This window comes from Gallinula chloropus (genome assembly GCF_964237585.1).
Source record: "Gallinula chloropus genome assembly, chromosome: 4".
Lineage (NCBI taxonomy): Eukaryota > Metazoa > Chordata > Aves > Gruiformes > Rallidae > Gallinula > Gallinula chloropus.
In genome coordinates this window covers 21,403,712-21,419,839 of record NC_140088.1, presented here as the reverse complement: position 1 = coordinate 21,419,839, position 16,128 = coordinate 21,403,712, and the positions used below count along the sequence as shown (strand labels likewise).

The 16,128-nt window shown below is 37.4% G+C and overlaps 1 protein-coding gene across 1 annotated transcript in view; it reads left to right on the top strand.

The window, feature by feature from the left end:
• Positions 1-16,128, top strand: part of CHID1 (chitinase domain containing 1) — a gene marked incomplete at its 5' end in the record, with an annotated part of 101,861 nt that overhangs the window by 29,934 nt on the left and 55,799 nt on the right. The window contains 2 exons of the mRNA XM_084263727.1: positions 8,471-8,572; positions 10,592-10,747. Coding sequence (XP_084119853.1) covers positions 8,471-8,572; positions 10,592-10,747 — 258 coding nt within the window. The remainder of the gene's footprint in view (positions 1-8,470; positions 8,573-10,591; positions 10,748-16,128) is intronic.

Here is a 16,128-nt window from a genome sequence, read left to right as displayed (position 1 = left end):
CAGATGACTTTCCTATGTTGACTTAAGCGTTTCAGATAAAAATTTTAAGTTATTTGTAAAATACAATGCAACTGGTGCAGACTGTTCTGCCAGTATGCCTCAATTCTGAGGACAGCAGTTTTCAGGCTCACTTGTCCCTAGGTGTCAGCTGGGATTTAATGCTTTCTTTTCAGGACATATAATTGCTGGCATGTTTTTCCTTCTTGACTTCTGTTACTCGTTTAAACCAGATGGGCCACAGGTAATTAGTTTGGCTTTATGAAAACTGTATAGGCTACTCCATGACAGGAACAGATACCATGTTTCTGCCTATTTGAAGAGCAAGCAACAGCTGGGATGGGATCTGTATATTAAGGAAGAGTGCCAGCCCTCGATGTTCTGCAAAAATTTCATTTGGTACTTAAATACCACTTTTTTTCCTGATGAAAATACAGCAAGGTTTTACTCGTCAGCCTGTTATTTACAGACCCCTAGTGATATGAAGCACTCATATTGTGTGAAATAGCCACTCCCAGCTCTGTTGTATAGCAAATCTGTAACACTTGGTTACAATTTTCTTGTTTGTCAAGCTGTCTAGGTTTTATAGCTGTTTTTTAAATGTTTATCCTAAGCTAATCAGAGAATTTGTTAAAGACATTCTTGCCATTAACAAAAATTTCATGTGGTAATGCTAATAAAATCAAGAAAAGTCAGGTTTATGTTTTTAGGATGCACTTGGTAATTTTTTACTTTAAAATTGTGATCTCTGTAGATAACTGGCAGATTTCATGCTGTTTGGATGCCTCTGAATTTTACCATCCCTTTAATGAAATAAGTACCACAGCCAAAGATAGCACACAGGTAGGGTTGCAGGTTTTTATTTCTGAGTAGTAGAGTATTAGAAGGTGCATTATCCTATGTGAATTTTGATAGAAGTTTATCTAAAAAGGCTTTACAATATACCAATGAATGAATGTTACTACAGTGTTCCCAGAGTACCTGAACCATTAGAAGGTTCTCTCTAATGTCTAGCCCAGGAATGCGGAAATAATTATCTTGGGATATTCAGGCTGTTCCAACTCATTAGAAATGAACTGCTAAATTGCCATGCTTCCATTAAAACCCCTCTTTTTCCATTTGCTTGCTCTTTTATAACTCGTGTCCCTTGGGGTGAGGTTTCTGTGACTTACTAACAATAAAGGAGTCTTTCCTATTACATGGAAAAAATGTGAAGTGGAGATACTAAGATGATGGGTGTTAGTTGGAAAGAGAAAGAATTCCCTGTTTGTGTCTCGGCCTCCAACCATTCCCAGATTCACACACTAAAAATCTTGAGGTGTTCTAAGAGCCAGATGCAAAGCTGCTACTGTAAGAGTGTATATGACCAGTGGTGACTCCACTGGTTTCATGGAATTAGCTTTCAGTTTGATTTCTATTTTAAAAGGAATGTGATTTTCAGATGGACTGTGGTATAATAAAAAAAAAATTATGCTAGCTTTGGATGTGTGTTGTTTGTTTCTTCCACAACCGACTGACTTCAACACTGGCTCAATGGGCTAACACATTTGGCTTTGCAATGTACAGTCCCTGATTTGCGGTTTGTAGGCTACAAAATCAGATACTGTGTTTAAGCTCTGATTTTACTGAGATTTGGATCATATTGCATGCAACTTGCAACTTTTCGTCCTTAGTAATGAAACAGAGAAGAATGCTGTTTAAAAAAGCTTGTGAACATATTTGAATACTAAACATGTGAATTTTCCAAAATGCTTAGTGAGTAACATATCCCTGTAAAAGCCTTGATACATTCATTGTCTGCACGTATGTGCTCACTGAGGGAGAGAGGTCAGAGATGGAGATCATGCTGTGCTTTTTTAAAATCTGCATTCAACTGTGTGGAATTCAGGCCCCCCACTATGTATTAAATCTGTTTTCATCTGTCTGTGAATCTCTCCTTTTTGGTTAATCATTCAGTATGGTCACGTTCTTTTTTTGACAGCGTGGATTAGATCTGCAATTATTGTTGATGGCTTTGAACAGTGATATGGCATCAAGGTCCTGTTGTTTACTTGACTGCTTCATCTAATACTATTGCAGACAGAGCTTAATTCTATTTTTAGCACATCTGAGGAAACAAGGTGTCTAAGCTCTGTCTCTTCTGATGTCACCTCTCCATGAAGGATTTCTAGCATTTGACCAGTTTCAAACAAAAATTGATGTAGACATAGAGTTTTAATATTCAGGTCCCTGCCACTTCATGAAAATAGGCAGCTGAACAGCCAAGATCACCCATCTCTTTCCCAAGACAAAGAAAAGGGAGGGCGTTGTAAAGTGAACATCTGTAAGACACCAGAGAATCAACTTGCAAAACATCCATGGAATACAGGATCCATATAGAACTGTTTTCTGAATTCTCATAGCAGATAATGACTTCAGGGAGCGATCATCCTTGTGGAGTTGGAGAACCTAAAAGGTGATAGGTTTGTTGCAAAATGCCAAGAGGATTTAACCTGGAAAGAAAATTTTTAAAATAATTTCAGGTTTTAACTTGTTTATGCATTTGACTACTTCATTATCAGTGCCTCTATGATGCACAGGATAGAGCTTTTAGCTCTTGTATTTCTTGTAGAGGAGACCGGATGCAGGAAGAAACATTGAATTTGAGTGATTGTGCATTAACTGAATTCAGTGGTCTGTGTTCATAAAATGCAATAGCATTATACTTTAGTGCAGCTAACTGCAAGGAGCTATGAAAACCAGTAATATCTGATGGTGAAGAAAGATGGGAGAACGGAAGATTTGCAAACCATTGCTTTATAGAGAAAACAGAATTATACACAACAAGAAAATTAAGTCATTACCAAGAAGATGAGTTCTGAAATAGATATATACAGGAAAACAGAAAATCAATCAGTTTTCCATTATGAAGGGCTATTGAAAGACGTGAGGATACAGAAAACCGTTCTTTTAAAAGTGAAGGAGAAGGTGAGGTAACCAAACAAGAATGCAATTTGAACTTGCAGGGAACAGCAGTCAGTTACAAGATCTTTTTTTTCTTATTTCATTTGGAGAGTAATCATAGTGAGACAAGAAGTAATTGAGAATGTAGATTCATTCGAAAGTAAACAAAAGTGGCTTGCACGGTTGAAGTATTTTTTCCAGTCTTTCATATTGAAAGACTACAAAGTCAGAACCCTATAGAAATACTTATCTGTAAAGCACTCGTAGGAATTTTGATAGGTATGACTGTAAGCTATTTGGAAGACTCGGGTAATAGATATTCTAGGGTATGAAACAAGCTCCTCTGCACTTATTTCAGACTTGGAAGGACAGAACATTAAAAATGGACTGTGAAATTCTAAGTTGCATATACAGAAATACCAAGGACACTAGGTGATTTCTTCTTTGAAGTATGTGACATCCCTGTAATAGTTTCTGTATATACATAGAGCAGCATGTCATCAGAAAATACTGACAAATTCTTGGCAATATGCACAGACAAGACATACACTCTTAGGGGAGCGTTTGTTTCTCTCTTGTTCATCTGTGTTTAGCAAAAATTTTGGTCAGGAGCCTACAACTGGCAACAACTTAGCTCTCAAAGTAAAGGAGCTTGGTCAAGTAAAAAAATGACAGAGATAAGAATAGGAAGAAATTAATACTGGGCCATCTAAACAAGGTTTTAAGTGGGAAAGTTATTATTTTGTCCAAGAAAATGCATCTCTTAAAAGCATGTGGTGGAAGCTTCATCACCTCTCAAGGAAAGGGGCTGGTCTAAAGCAAAAGTATTAATGTACCTGAGAGAAAGTAGTTCTCTCTATAAGAAAAGAATCGTGTCACTTAGAAATATTTTTGTGTCTTGGGCATAATGCTCAAAAATTAGAGCGTTTTTTTTGTCTCAGTAACTCAGTGGTTCCCTACAAAGGGACAGGAAAGATTTTCAATTGGAAGGGGCCTACAATGATCATCCTGTGCCACTGCCTGATCAGTTCAGGCCTAACCTGAAAGCATATTATGGGTGTTGTCCAAACATCTTTTAAATGCTGACAGGCATGGGGCATCAGCCACCTCTCTGGGAAGGCAGTTCTACTGTTTGCCCACCCTCTTTGTAAAGAAACACTTCCTAAATGTCCACTCTTAACCTCCCTTGCCACAGCTATGAACCATTCGTGTGTGTCCTACCACTGGATAGCAGCGAGAAGAGCTCAGCACCTCCCTACCCACATCCCTCTGTAGAAAGCCAGGAGGTCACTCTTCAAACTCCATTTCACCAAATAGAGGGAAAGCTGAAGTTTGTAGCTATTCCTCAAAGACACTCCTTCCAAGCTTTGTTGCCCTCCTAGACACATTCAAGGACCTTCACCTCCTTTCTAAATTGTGGGGTCCCTAACTGCACATTTTATTCAAGTAAGGCCACACCGGCACTGAATACAGCAGGATAATTCCCTGTTTTGGCTGGCTGATTATTCTATGTTTGATGCACCCTCAGATGCAGTTCGCCCTCCTGGCTGCCAGGACACACGGCTGACTCATACTGAGCTGCAGTCAACCAGTCCAAGCACCTGGGATAATGTCCGAAAGGTGTTATGATTACATCTAGAACTCAGCTGAAAGGAATGATTTGTTGTATAGCTAGTATCAGAGGTGGTTTCTTACTGCAGTTAAAGCGCCATAAACTTCACCTCAGTAGTGAGTTTCTCCTCATGGAGTAACTTTTACAGACCATATAGATGCAAATTTGGCTGAGATTAGATGGCTGTTTTCAAACCTGAATAGTTGAGGTTTTTGCTAGTGTTTAATAAGTTTCAGAGTTAACTATGTTGATCAGTGATACAAGAATCACATAAAAATACTAGTGTGTTTGACCAGAATGTTAAGGAAACTGAATGACATTTACTTAAGGTATTGAGATAGAAAAATACAAATGTAAATACCATATGAAGTGTCTGGCTCTTAGAACTGCAATAAAAAGGATTTAGTATTAGCTAATATAAAAAATACCCTTTTCTCCTTAAATTTAATTCTTGAATCCAAGTTGTTTCATATTTATACTGCATGTTGCATAATTTCAGTGTATTTTTTGACTATTAGGAACAGGTTTCTTTAAGCAGCAGATTTCTCTTGTATTTGATGTTCAATCTTACTCTCCTAATGAGTACATTTGTTAGATTTCAAACAAGATGTAATTTTTGAACTGTGCCTTATGGCAGTTCAGAGGTCAGGGTTTATTCCATGCAAAGAGACTTTTCACATATATTAAATCACTTGCTTTTCAGTTATTCATGTTTATACACCTGACTTCCATTACTTCACATTTGTGACTTTGATAGCAAGCAGATAAAATCACCAAGGTACTAGTCATCTGACAATGTAAGAACAAGCTGTCTTTAGTATGTATATTGTACAGCACTGAGAAATGAAAATGAAGTTTCTGTCACATCCCTGAATATTTTTGGAAGTGGCTTAAAAGAATGACAGGCTTTTGGCTTAGATGTGGAAACTCTAACGGTCATGGACTTTGTGTATTGTATGCCTTCTCTTGACTTTGTGCTGGTTTTCTCAGCAGTGTGATGAGTGGAACATATGTGCCCTTGAGTTAAGTTTATGATTAATATCAGAATGTTTGGGAAACCTCAAATGGGAAGTATAATAGCTGTTGAAAAATACATAGATTTTATCCTTGAGTGCTGGTTTCCTTGAGTTGGAACAATTCTCGAGGCATGAATTAAATGTCTCATTTTTGCTCCAGTGGACAGTTTTGTGAAGTGCTTGACTAGAGAAGAATTGACTGGTGTTGCACATTGAGCTGGTGTGCAGCACTTTTCTGTTTAACAGCAGTGGTGACTTTATATTATCCATGAATCAGCAGAGTTGCTACTGGGTTTGCTCCGGTTGGAAATCTAGGACCATGCTCCTCAGAGGACATTACTTTGTAGCTGAAGTAGTTTGGTCGCAAGCTTACCTTGGAAAAAATAATGACATTTTAATGTCTTAATTATCCATTTCAACGTGTCTTTTGGAGGGTTAGGTTTTGGGTTGGTTTGTTTTGGTGGTGGGTTTTTTTCCCCTTAATTTTCTTTGACAGTTTGTATGAAAAATGCATGTAAAGGGCAAGTTACATATACAATTTTCATTAAGGTACTACCCAGCTTAATCTGTAAAGCAATCCAGCTTGCCTTAATATTTAATACATGTTATAATTACTTCTTATGCTTTTCCTTCATGAGTAATAAAGATCAATTTACTGAAAATGTGTTTTCCTGGAGTTTGAGTTGGGGAATTGCTTTGCCTGCAGACATCCAAGTTGCCATAACAGTGTTTCAAAGATGGGTTTAATTTTCTTTATTCTTCTAGAGTGACTGTGGTTTGCAATTGCAGCGAGTGACAAGCAACTAACTATGCAGAAAACTGAGGTCCAGCCATAGGTTCCAGAAATGAAGCTTTGTCTTAATTTGTTAAAACCCCAGACAAAAAGAATGGGATTTCTCCTTAATGTGACAAGCATATAGGTGATTTTGGAAACTTACAACTTCCAGAACATTACTGTACTTCATACAAATTACAGCTACATAATCTTCTGTGTGTTTGGTCAAGTTCATTGGCCTGACTTGCAAATATAACTCATGCTTTGCTCCCTTATAAAACGACAGGCATGTTAAATGATACATTCCACCCCACTTGGTAACCTGTACTCTGTTAACCTCTTTCCTAATGTAATGGAACAGAAAGTATCATTCTAAACTGCTAAATGAATGCTGTTATGCTCTGGTGATCCAATCAGCACGTACTGTTGGATGGAGAATTTGCACACTGATCCAAAAGTGATAAGGGTCAAAAAAAGTGATTTCTCAGTTTATTAGTTGCATCTGTCACTGAGCATCTTTTTTGGTTTTTACATTTAGGATGGAACATGAGTGGTTTTAACATGCATCTTGTCTAGTCAGGGGTTGCTTACTATCATCTAGATCGAGTAGTGGTTTCTGATATTACTGAGAAGGTCCGGATTCTTCAGTCTTTCTGTTCTCTAGAGGAATCTTGTACAGTCTTCTGAGTCTACTTCTTGAATGGTGGAGTCGTACCACAGAATCTGTAGCTGTTAAACAACCTTTTTTTTTTTTTCTCCTTTTCTTTTATAACGTTCAGCTATGAACCGTGTTCTCTCAGGCAATTCAGGACAATATGCTATTACTTTATGTGTCTGTCTCATCTTAATGTGCTTCAGAGCCCTCTGGCTGAGAACACAGTTCTCCTGGCAGCAGCTTCTCCTCTTTAGTTCAGTTCCATCTTTGCAATGTGATTAAGGCTTCCTTATGTTCCCTGCTGTGCTATGTTTGCTGCTAGTTTGAAGTTACAAATTCTCTTTGAAATAGATTCAGTGTTTTCAGGAAACTTGTGTGCATTAATTGTTTCTGAATTGAATAATTGGCAGAAGTCAATAATCTCTATGAGCCCCAAACCATCAAGAATATGCTCCATCACCCATGAAACGAAGGTAGATACTTAACCTAGTACTAGATTTTTGTAAATCATAGAATCGTAGGGGTTGGAAGGGACCTCGAGAGATCATCGGGTCCAACCCCCCTGCCAAAGCAGCTCCCTAGGACATATCACTCAGATAGGCGTCCAGACGGGTCTTGAATATCTCCAGAGATGGAGACTCCATCACCTCCCTGGGCAGCCTGTCCCAGTGCTCTGTCGCCCTCACTGTGAAAAAGTTCTTGAAGAATAAGCAAAAAAATGGGGAAGTAACAGTTGTGTATTTCATACAAAGATATGTTGAAGGCATAATTAGACTTTTGTCTAGGGAAGGTCATAGGATGGATTTCTTCTTTCTCTCCAAAAGAAGAAAGGAATGGACATATTTTTGTAAAGAAGAGACTGTATGTTAGTGTACAATCTTATGCTAAAAGCGTGCAGTATTATTTGCCTTCTGCTTTTTAGGATGTTTTGGAAGGGAATGGAAACAATAAAGTTTTTTACCTGTGAGAGTCTTAAGTACAGTACAAGTTGAAATTATAATTTCTTTGGAGATTAATAAAAAAAAATACCCTGGTTTATGTTTTTTATATCAACAGCTGCAGCATTTATTTAAGTATGGCTTAGATAACTTTTTATAAATATCAAAACCAGCCTGATAGGCCAAGCAATTGAAGGTTTTGTAAAAACTTTTAGAGTTCAGTTGATTGCTAGCTCAGGAAATTTGATTAGTTTGTAACCCTTATAATCACTGTTGGAGCCATGCTGGAAATGCTCATTTGGCAGCTATGCTGTGGAAGTCTGATTCTTCTCACTGGCAGTCAATAGCCCTGCCTTTTTTTTCCCCCTCTTAGGCATTTATTTTATGAATGGCACTGAAATATCTTTTTTTGCCACTCAGAATGAACATGTTTCTTACCTGATCAAATGCTATCAAACACAAAGGAGAGAATATGATGGATTATTGTGGTAATTTATCTCTTCCTGTTGTTTTTGTTTTCCTTTGTTTTAAAAGGACTAACCAGCCAGGAATGTTCACAAAGAAAGAATTTGATCAGTTGGCCTCAGCAATAGACAGCTTCAGTCTCATGACATACGACTATTCAACACCCCAACGGTAAGAGTCCATCTGTCATCATAAAAAGATTGCCGAAGGAACTGATTTCCAGATAAGTGACTATTAAATCTGCAGTATTAGCTCATTTTTTTAGCAAAGTGGATAGTGTTTTAACTCTATTATATAATAAAATTTTGGATTAGTAATTAAGCATTTTTTGAACAATAGCAGTAACTCAGGACATTGTTTATCAGCAGTGTAGATTTGGCACCCAGATATTGTGAAAGACTCTGTACTAAAGCTGAAAAATTATCCTTTTACTTGTACTGTCACGCATTTTTTTCCTAGGCTGGGTTCTTTTGCTTTCAGAGATCTAGTATGGTTTTGCAGAATAGGTACACAAGTAATCTAGTACATATGGTGGAAAAAAATCAGCCTTAAAACACAATTGACAGTCGTTTGCTTCATCCTGAGGCAGCAAACCGCCTTTTGGCTGTACTCCTAAGTTTAAACTAAGCAGACATGCTTAAGCATGTTCTTTCCATTCACCCACTAGCCCCTCCCTTGTACTGATACAGCTGCTTGAGCAGCAGCTCATCAGATCAGGGAGCTGATCTGGCTGAAAAAGAACACAAAATCCCACTCTTGTACATGAATATTCATTTCCAGATACTTAATATATTTAACTGTATGAAAGTGGAACACTAATGTAGTTGAGAGGTCCTTAAACTTTACAGACTTTGTTACTGTTTTTCAAAAGCATGGTTCATTTCCCCTCCGAATTGCAGGTAAGTATATGGTTTTGGAATTCCCATGAAATTTCTGTATATCTTGCTTCAAGGTGGCTGTCCAGTGTTAATGTTTGTATAAACTGACAGATTTAGAAATGCCATCACTTTTGTGTTTTACATCACTAAAATCTTTGTCACCTGTAGTGACATCTATAGTCACCTGTATTTTGATAATGTCTAGACAGGTGTAAGAGAAAGGAACCTTTGCCTCTTCTGAAAAGAGTGTATATACATCTTTCCTGTGCTTCTCCAGGCCTGTCTCTACATCTTCAAGTGTAAAGACCTCGGGGAGAACAAACAATGTGTACTGAAGGTAGAACAGGTGTTTGTTACTCTCCTGGAATATGCAGCATAGATGTATCTAATTTAGCTTTCCTCTCGGTAAATCTGAAGTCTCTGAACATGAGGTGCTAAGGGCTTTTGTACAGGCTGTAAAAACCCATCTGGAACCATGAATGGATTTTGAAATACTGTGCTCTAAGTTGTTTCTCTTGTGTGTGTGGAAGCTACACCATGCTTTATGCCATGTTACACGGGTTCTGTTAAGGTAAAGTCATGTCTTTATGCTATTGCTGGCACTTTAAGTTACTTAGATCTGACATGGAGCTGCTAATCTTTTTTACTTGGGAGGAGGAGGGAAGCATTCTTTAGTTAACATACCCATTGTATTTGAGTTTTAATACCTTTAGTCTAAGAAGGGATTTGATAAAAGTAGTTCAAATCTTTTTTCTTGAATTTGCTTTGTTTGGTCTGAGTATATGAGATGCGGTATAGTGCATATATTTTCTCACAATGTTTTTGCCTTTAAATGTGAACACAATTTCCAGCAATATTTCTGTACTGTACTAGTATATTGAGTTTTAATGCACAAGTATCCCAAAGGCTTTGAAGCAGATAATTAGTAGGGAGTAGAAGTTGATATTTGTCAAACTAGAATATGTTTTTCCTTATCCTTGAGATAAAGCCTGTCCTCGTCCCTGATGAGATAGGAATGGAATGAGCATGTTGTCCTCATAATGTATGTATATGACAATTCAGTTACCCTGTATATTAAGGTTCTACTCTTAATGTAGCCTTTTGTTAGAGAATTGCCTTAAGTTTTATCCGTTGTTGAAACCTGAAGTTCTTGCTAGTCAGTAATTTTAATTCCTTCTGTAACTAAATGGTGGATTTTGTCCCAGTATGTTGTGCAAATTTACAGTAAAAACATTGAGGATTCTATTGGAGAAGGCTGAGAATGAATGTGTCCTGTTGCTGACAACCTGTTTGATTTTTGCAAACTTGACAGACCTGGTCCAAATTCCCCTCTTCCCTGGGTACGAGCCTGTGTTCAAGTACTGGATCCTGATTCAAAATGGAGGAATAAAATACTTCTAGGGCTGAATTTCTATGGCATGGACTATTCTGCTTTGGGAGCTGGTGGGGAGCCAATCCTTGGTAGCAGGTAAGACTTCTCTGTATAGTAAGTACTAACATGTGATACATTCATAGGTACAGCAAAAGTAGTACATCTGCACATGAAATAGTAGCTGAACAGTAGGACAGGTAACCTCTCTTCCCTGTAGAGAAGTGCAGGTAGATGGCACAGTTACCTTGTTAGGACTTCTATGGAAAAGCAGTTTGTGTAATTCTCTCTCTCTCCTCTATCCATGGTTTTACACACAGTTTGCGATCTTTACGTTAAAATGCCCTGCAGTATTCTGTTGCACTCTGAATCATTTTGGGGGTTCATGTAGTTGACCTAAAGATTGTTTCCTTGGCTCCTGAAGTTGCTAACCTTTACTTAGAAATTTGGTAATGTTTCTAAACAGCAGTATGCCACCAAGTTTCTTCTGAGTGTGGGGGGGAAACTGCAGTAAACTCACCTGGAGACAAAAATCTTTAACAAGATAAAGGTAAGTATTCCAAAGCCAGTCAGAAATGTTACATTGACTCTCAGAGGAAAATGGTTGTTTTAGTTTTGGATAATAAGCACCTACAATAACAGTGAGCTTTGTAGAAATGCAATCAGGGTATAGTACATCAAGCCAAGAGAAGCAGCAAGAAAACCATGGGTAAATTTGGCAGAAAAATCAGATGCATTCAGAAACTCATTATTAATTTATAAAATAGAACCAAGCTGAGTGGAAACAATCCTAAAGCAATAGAGGTGACTTCTTGCCTTCACAGGTTGCTAAGCTTGTTATATGAGGGTATTTCAATGTAGTAACATTGCTTGTTAGGCACTGAGATGTTATCCGAGGTTGATTGTGTGATGTAAGGGCTTGATTTTTTTTTTTTTATATCCATGCTGTCAGTTGTGCACACACTTTGTCATCATGGCACTTGCTTCTGCTGTCTTCCTGCTTCACCTTGGCTGTTTGCAGGGGTATAATACTGTAGACAGTTTTCTTCCAGTGTTGAGTTGTGCCTGTGTCTGGCTGAATAACAGATAATGACTATGGAGTGGGGAAAATAAAGCCATTGCTTGCAGTGAAGGGCAAATAGTGAGTATATCAGAACAGCTTCTGTAAAGTTAGTTGTTGCTGTTAGACAGGAAAAAACACGAAATGGTTAAAATATGGCTGTTTTACAAGCCTAATTATACAACAACTAATGTAGCTTCACTGTAACATTTACAGTTCCTTTTGCTGGCAGGAGTATTGCACTGTCTAGCAGAATAAAAGGATCTTGTTTGGGTTTTTTTCTGAGCTGCAACTTCTGGAATGAAGTTTCCACTTGAAAACATGCTGCACACAAGAACGGCATCAACTTTAATTTTTCATGGTTTCTTCTGGACCATATTATAGTATTAATTCATATTGCTTTTTAATTAATGATAAAAATATCCTAGCAAGGAGCTGTGTTTGATTAACTGTACTGAAGTAGGCTATGTTTACTTGTATGTAGGGCACTGAAGCTCAGTATGGGAGGATATATTTTATACAGAGAATGGTCCTGTTAACATATTTTTTCATTAGCAGACCATGATACTGTAACTTTTCAGATGTCTACCAGGAACAAGATTCTGGACAAAATTTTTAAGAAACTTTGAGTTTATACATAAACCACCTTAATTTTCACTTTACTGCATTACCTACTGATCATTGGTCAGTGGTCAAGTTTATTTTTCCAGAAATGTAGTTTTGAGCATGCACAGTTACATATTAGTCTTTGCTGTATGGCATGTGTATTTATGTAATAGTAAAATAGATTCAAGTTAAAGCAGCTTCAAAATAGGCCAGTCTTCCGATATTAAAAAAAAAACTTAACAACAAAAAACTCAGGGGAAAAAGAAAAGTTGTTAGTGTAAGATAAGCTTTCTGCCATTTAATTGCTAAGAGGCTGTTTGTAAGGAAGTCCTAGTTTTGTAGTGTCTATGAGTCTTTGAAAACTATCCCTCTCATATCCAATTGAATACCACAGTGGTCATAGCTTGTGCAGAGGTGGTCCTCCCCTCTTCCTCCAAAAATGCTTCCCTCTTATTCCGTCAATACTAGAGGTACATCAGGATTTTTCTTTCACTAGTAACACGGGTTACTAGAGTAGGCTGATCCCATTCCTTCTCATTCTTGTTATGTGCCTCAGGCTGCATTAAAAGGCTGCTCAGAAGCTGTGTCCAGTGTAGAAGTGGCTGGCTTGATTATTTATTTTTCTCAGCTTGGCTCCTTAGTGAATTTGAGCTCCCTGTTTCTGGTGATGGTAATGCATTGTTAGTCAGCTGTACAAAAAAAAAAAAAAAAATTGAAGTTTTGAGTCACCCTCCAAATGTAGTGACGGTGACGTTAAGCGAAAGTACTGGTATTGAAATTAATTCAGTCATCTAAGTGCAGTATGATGGGCATCAACTTTTTTCATTGCAGGCTTCTCTTCAGATTTTTTTACATCTGAAATTTACTGCATGTACAGATTTCCAGTGCTCCCTAGCATGCTGTAAGGTACATGTTTTTATCTTGTAGGACGTTAATCAGCATCTGATCATCTTTAGTAAGAGAGCAGAACAGTAAGCTTCGGTGGCAAACTATATTCTCGAGGTGTTTGATGTAAATGTAGTATGCACTTAAACTGATGGTTAGTATAGTTTATACATAGAATTACACAGAGTGCATAAACCTTTGCTAGTCTCATATTTGTTGTTTTTTGTCATAATGAAAGGAGGCTTTGAATGTGGGCACACTTCATTCATGGAGTATTTTTTCAGACCAAAGGCTCTTAGAATTTCTTTCAATGGAATTCCTATTTGCATAAAATACTATCTGAAAGTGTTTTTTAATTGCAGAATGTAATCTAAAGGTGGAAGTTCTTGGTTGCTATTCTGCTGAAAAGATACAAAACCTTCCCATTTAGCACATTTTTCCTTCATACACACTGTAAGAGGTAATATGTATGTGTGTATGTACTTGGGCATTCATACATATATATCACGAATAAATTAAATAAAAAGAGTTTTTCTTTTACAGCACAATGTAGTTTGTTGGTGTTGTTACAGTAGGAACTACGGTTTATTTACAGCAACAATGTATTCATCTTGCAGGTTGGTCACAAGTATTACTTGTTAATACAATGAGTCAATCTCAAACTTCACAGCACATTGCAGTGCTTTAATCACGGAGTACCGTTGTTCTTTAGCTGTAGGGAATCTTCATTCCTGTGTTTATTTAGTTCTGACATAATTTGTGTGAAACGCTAAGCCTGAAATAAAGGTGGTGTCCCTGTGATTCCCCAAATCACCTATGGTGCTTCTGGCAATGTTTTCTGCCCTCTGGCTATCAAGAACTGGGTGTTTAAGCTGCTCAGATGCAGTCATTAAAACCTACTACTGTATTAAACTCTGTCAGAATATAACCATCTGGTGTTGCTGACTTGCTGCTCTAATGATCACTTTGTTCTAGCATGTCCTTCATTGATACCGCAACCTGATGGTATTTCTTCTTCACCTCAAAAGTCTTTGTCTTTGGGTAAATAATTCTTCAGTATACCCTGGAGCTTAAGAAATTATTTAGTCTTCCTGTAGAATCTTTACATTTGAGTCCTCCTTGAGACCAGCAAGCCCCTCAAATTCATAAGCTTCTTACTTCCAATGTTCCAGTGTTCCAATTTTTTCGCCACTAGCTATCTGCTCTTCAGATTCTCTCTTAATCATTGGGACATTATATTTCAGTTGCAATAATACCCATTGTTTTCTCTTGCCTTCTCATGGGAGTTTGGACAGGAGTGCTGTAGTGTTTTCCATTCCATGCCATCTAAAGGCTGTAGCCTTTATGACCTGGACCAAAACTTTATTTCTAGCTGTGAATTAAAAGTGATATAAATCAAAGGCTATCATGTGGCAATGGTGCCGCTTATATTTAATAAATCAGCCTTCTTTATTGAGCACATTCCTAAGTTTAATGTGTTAAAAGACATTTTGTCTTTCTTTGTGTGATGCTGAAAGAGGTAAGATACATCTCTGATGTTCCTTGTGGCTGTATATAACTTTTGAATATATTCTGCATCCAAGCTGCTTTTGTTGAAATGGCTAAGTGAATAACTCCATTGTTGTGAGACAATGCTGTGTGTGCTTACCTTTTATTTAAAGGAATATGAATAGGGATTTTTATGTTAATTTTTGAACACTTAAAAAGATTGATATAATAAATTGCCAGTTGAAGCAAGAGAGAAACTAATTTGACAATGCATTGTGCTATTCAGAGATAGAAAATAAGATGACTTGCAAGCTATGTGAGGATGTAGATAGAGTTCTACTGAGAATTTTATTGGCTGCTTGCCATTCTGTAAATAGCAGGTAATAAAATGTGGTACTTAGAAGCAGGGGTGAGCTTTTCCCTTGAATTACCAGGGCAGTCTTTATTAGCAGCAGTTTAAGAAGATTTGGGCCAACTGTGTCTCATGATTTTGGCTTGCAGAAGGTAGAAAAAAACTTGTGCAAGGAAGGGTTTTACTTTTCAAGCTTCAAAGCTTTTGAAACATTCCTCTTTGTGCTGTGAGTCTCCTGGGATTTTCGCTGCTTCCCAGAACAGTAGGGTTGGGTCTCCTGACGACTCATGTATGTTACATTAGAGAGATACTAATATTTCAAATAAGCTGATGGACTAATTGAGTGTAGGACTGAACATCCACTTGAACTGTTGTCCACCTCTCCACTTCACTAGGGAAACTGTTAAGCTGCTCTTAAAGTGCCCTGCTGTGTAAGATGGTAAAATCATGGCAGTGGTAGGGGGAAGTTACAATTTGGCCTGAAATTGGAAAGAAGTTCTATCTATAGTATAGATATCTAAATAATTTAAGAATGTTTTTATTCAGTTAAATTCCCTCTGCATATTCTGTTGTGTGTGATTTCCATGGTATCTGTCCCTCCTTTAGGAACTGAAGCTGAGCATGACCCGTTAGATGGAAGTGACAGACCGGTTAGTTCATATAAAGTAGGTATCTTACACAGTAAAATTATTAGCATGTTTCAGCGTGTCCAAATTGTAAATAGGGCATTAAATGCAAAGCTATTATTATTATTAGCTTAATATAAAATACATTTCTTAATTCATTTGAAATGAGGGAAAGGTGGCTTGTGTTCACTAGGCAAGTGATTGGTTCTGAGATTCCATTGTACAATGGCATACAGGCTATAGATGAGTGCATGATATCAGTGCATCTGTTCACAAAAATAGTTGTGACATACATTTAAAATGGCATATTGCTGTGAAATGTACTCTCCTCTGTCCCTCAGGATCTTTATTTTAATAGTAAATTTGCTACAGGCAATATTTAGGCAGCCAAATGTTGACAAAATAATAATGATACAACTATTTACTGTCTCATACTCTAACCATTGGAAGTTAGCATGATGGA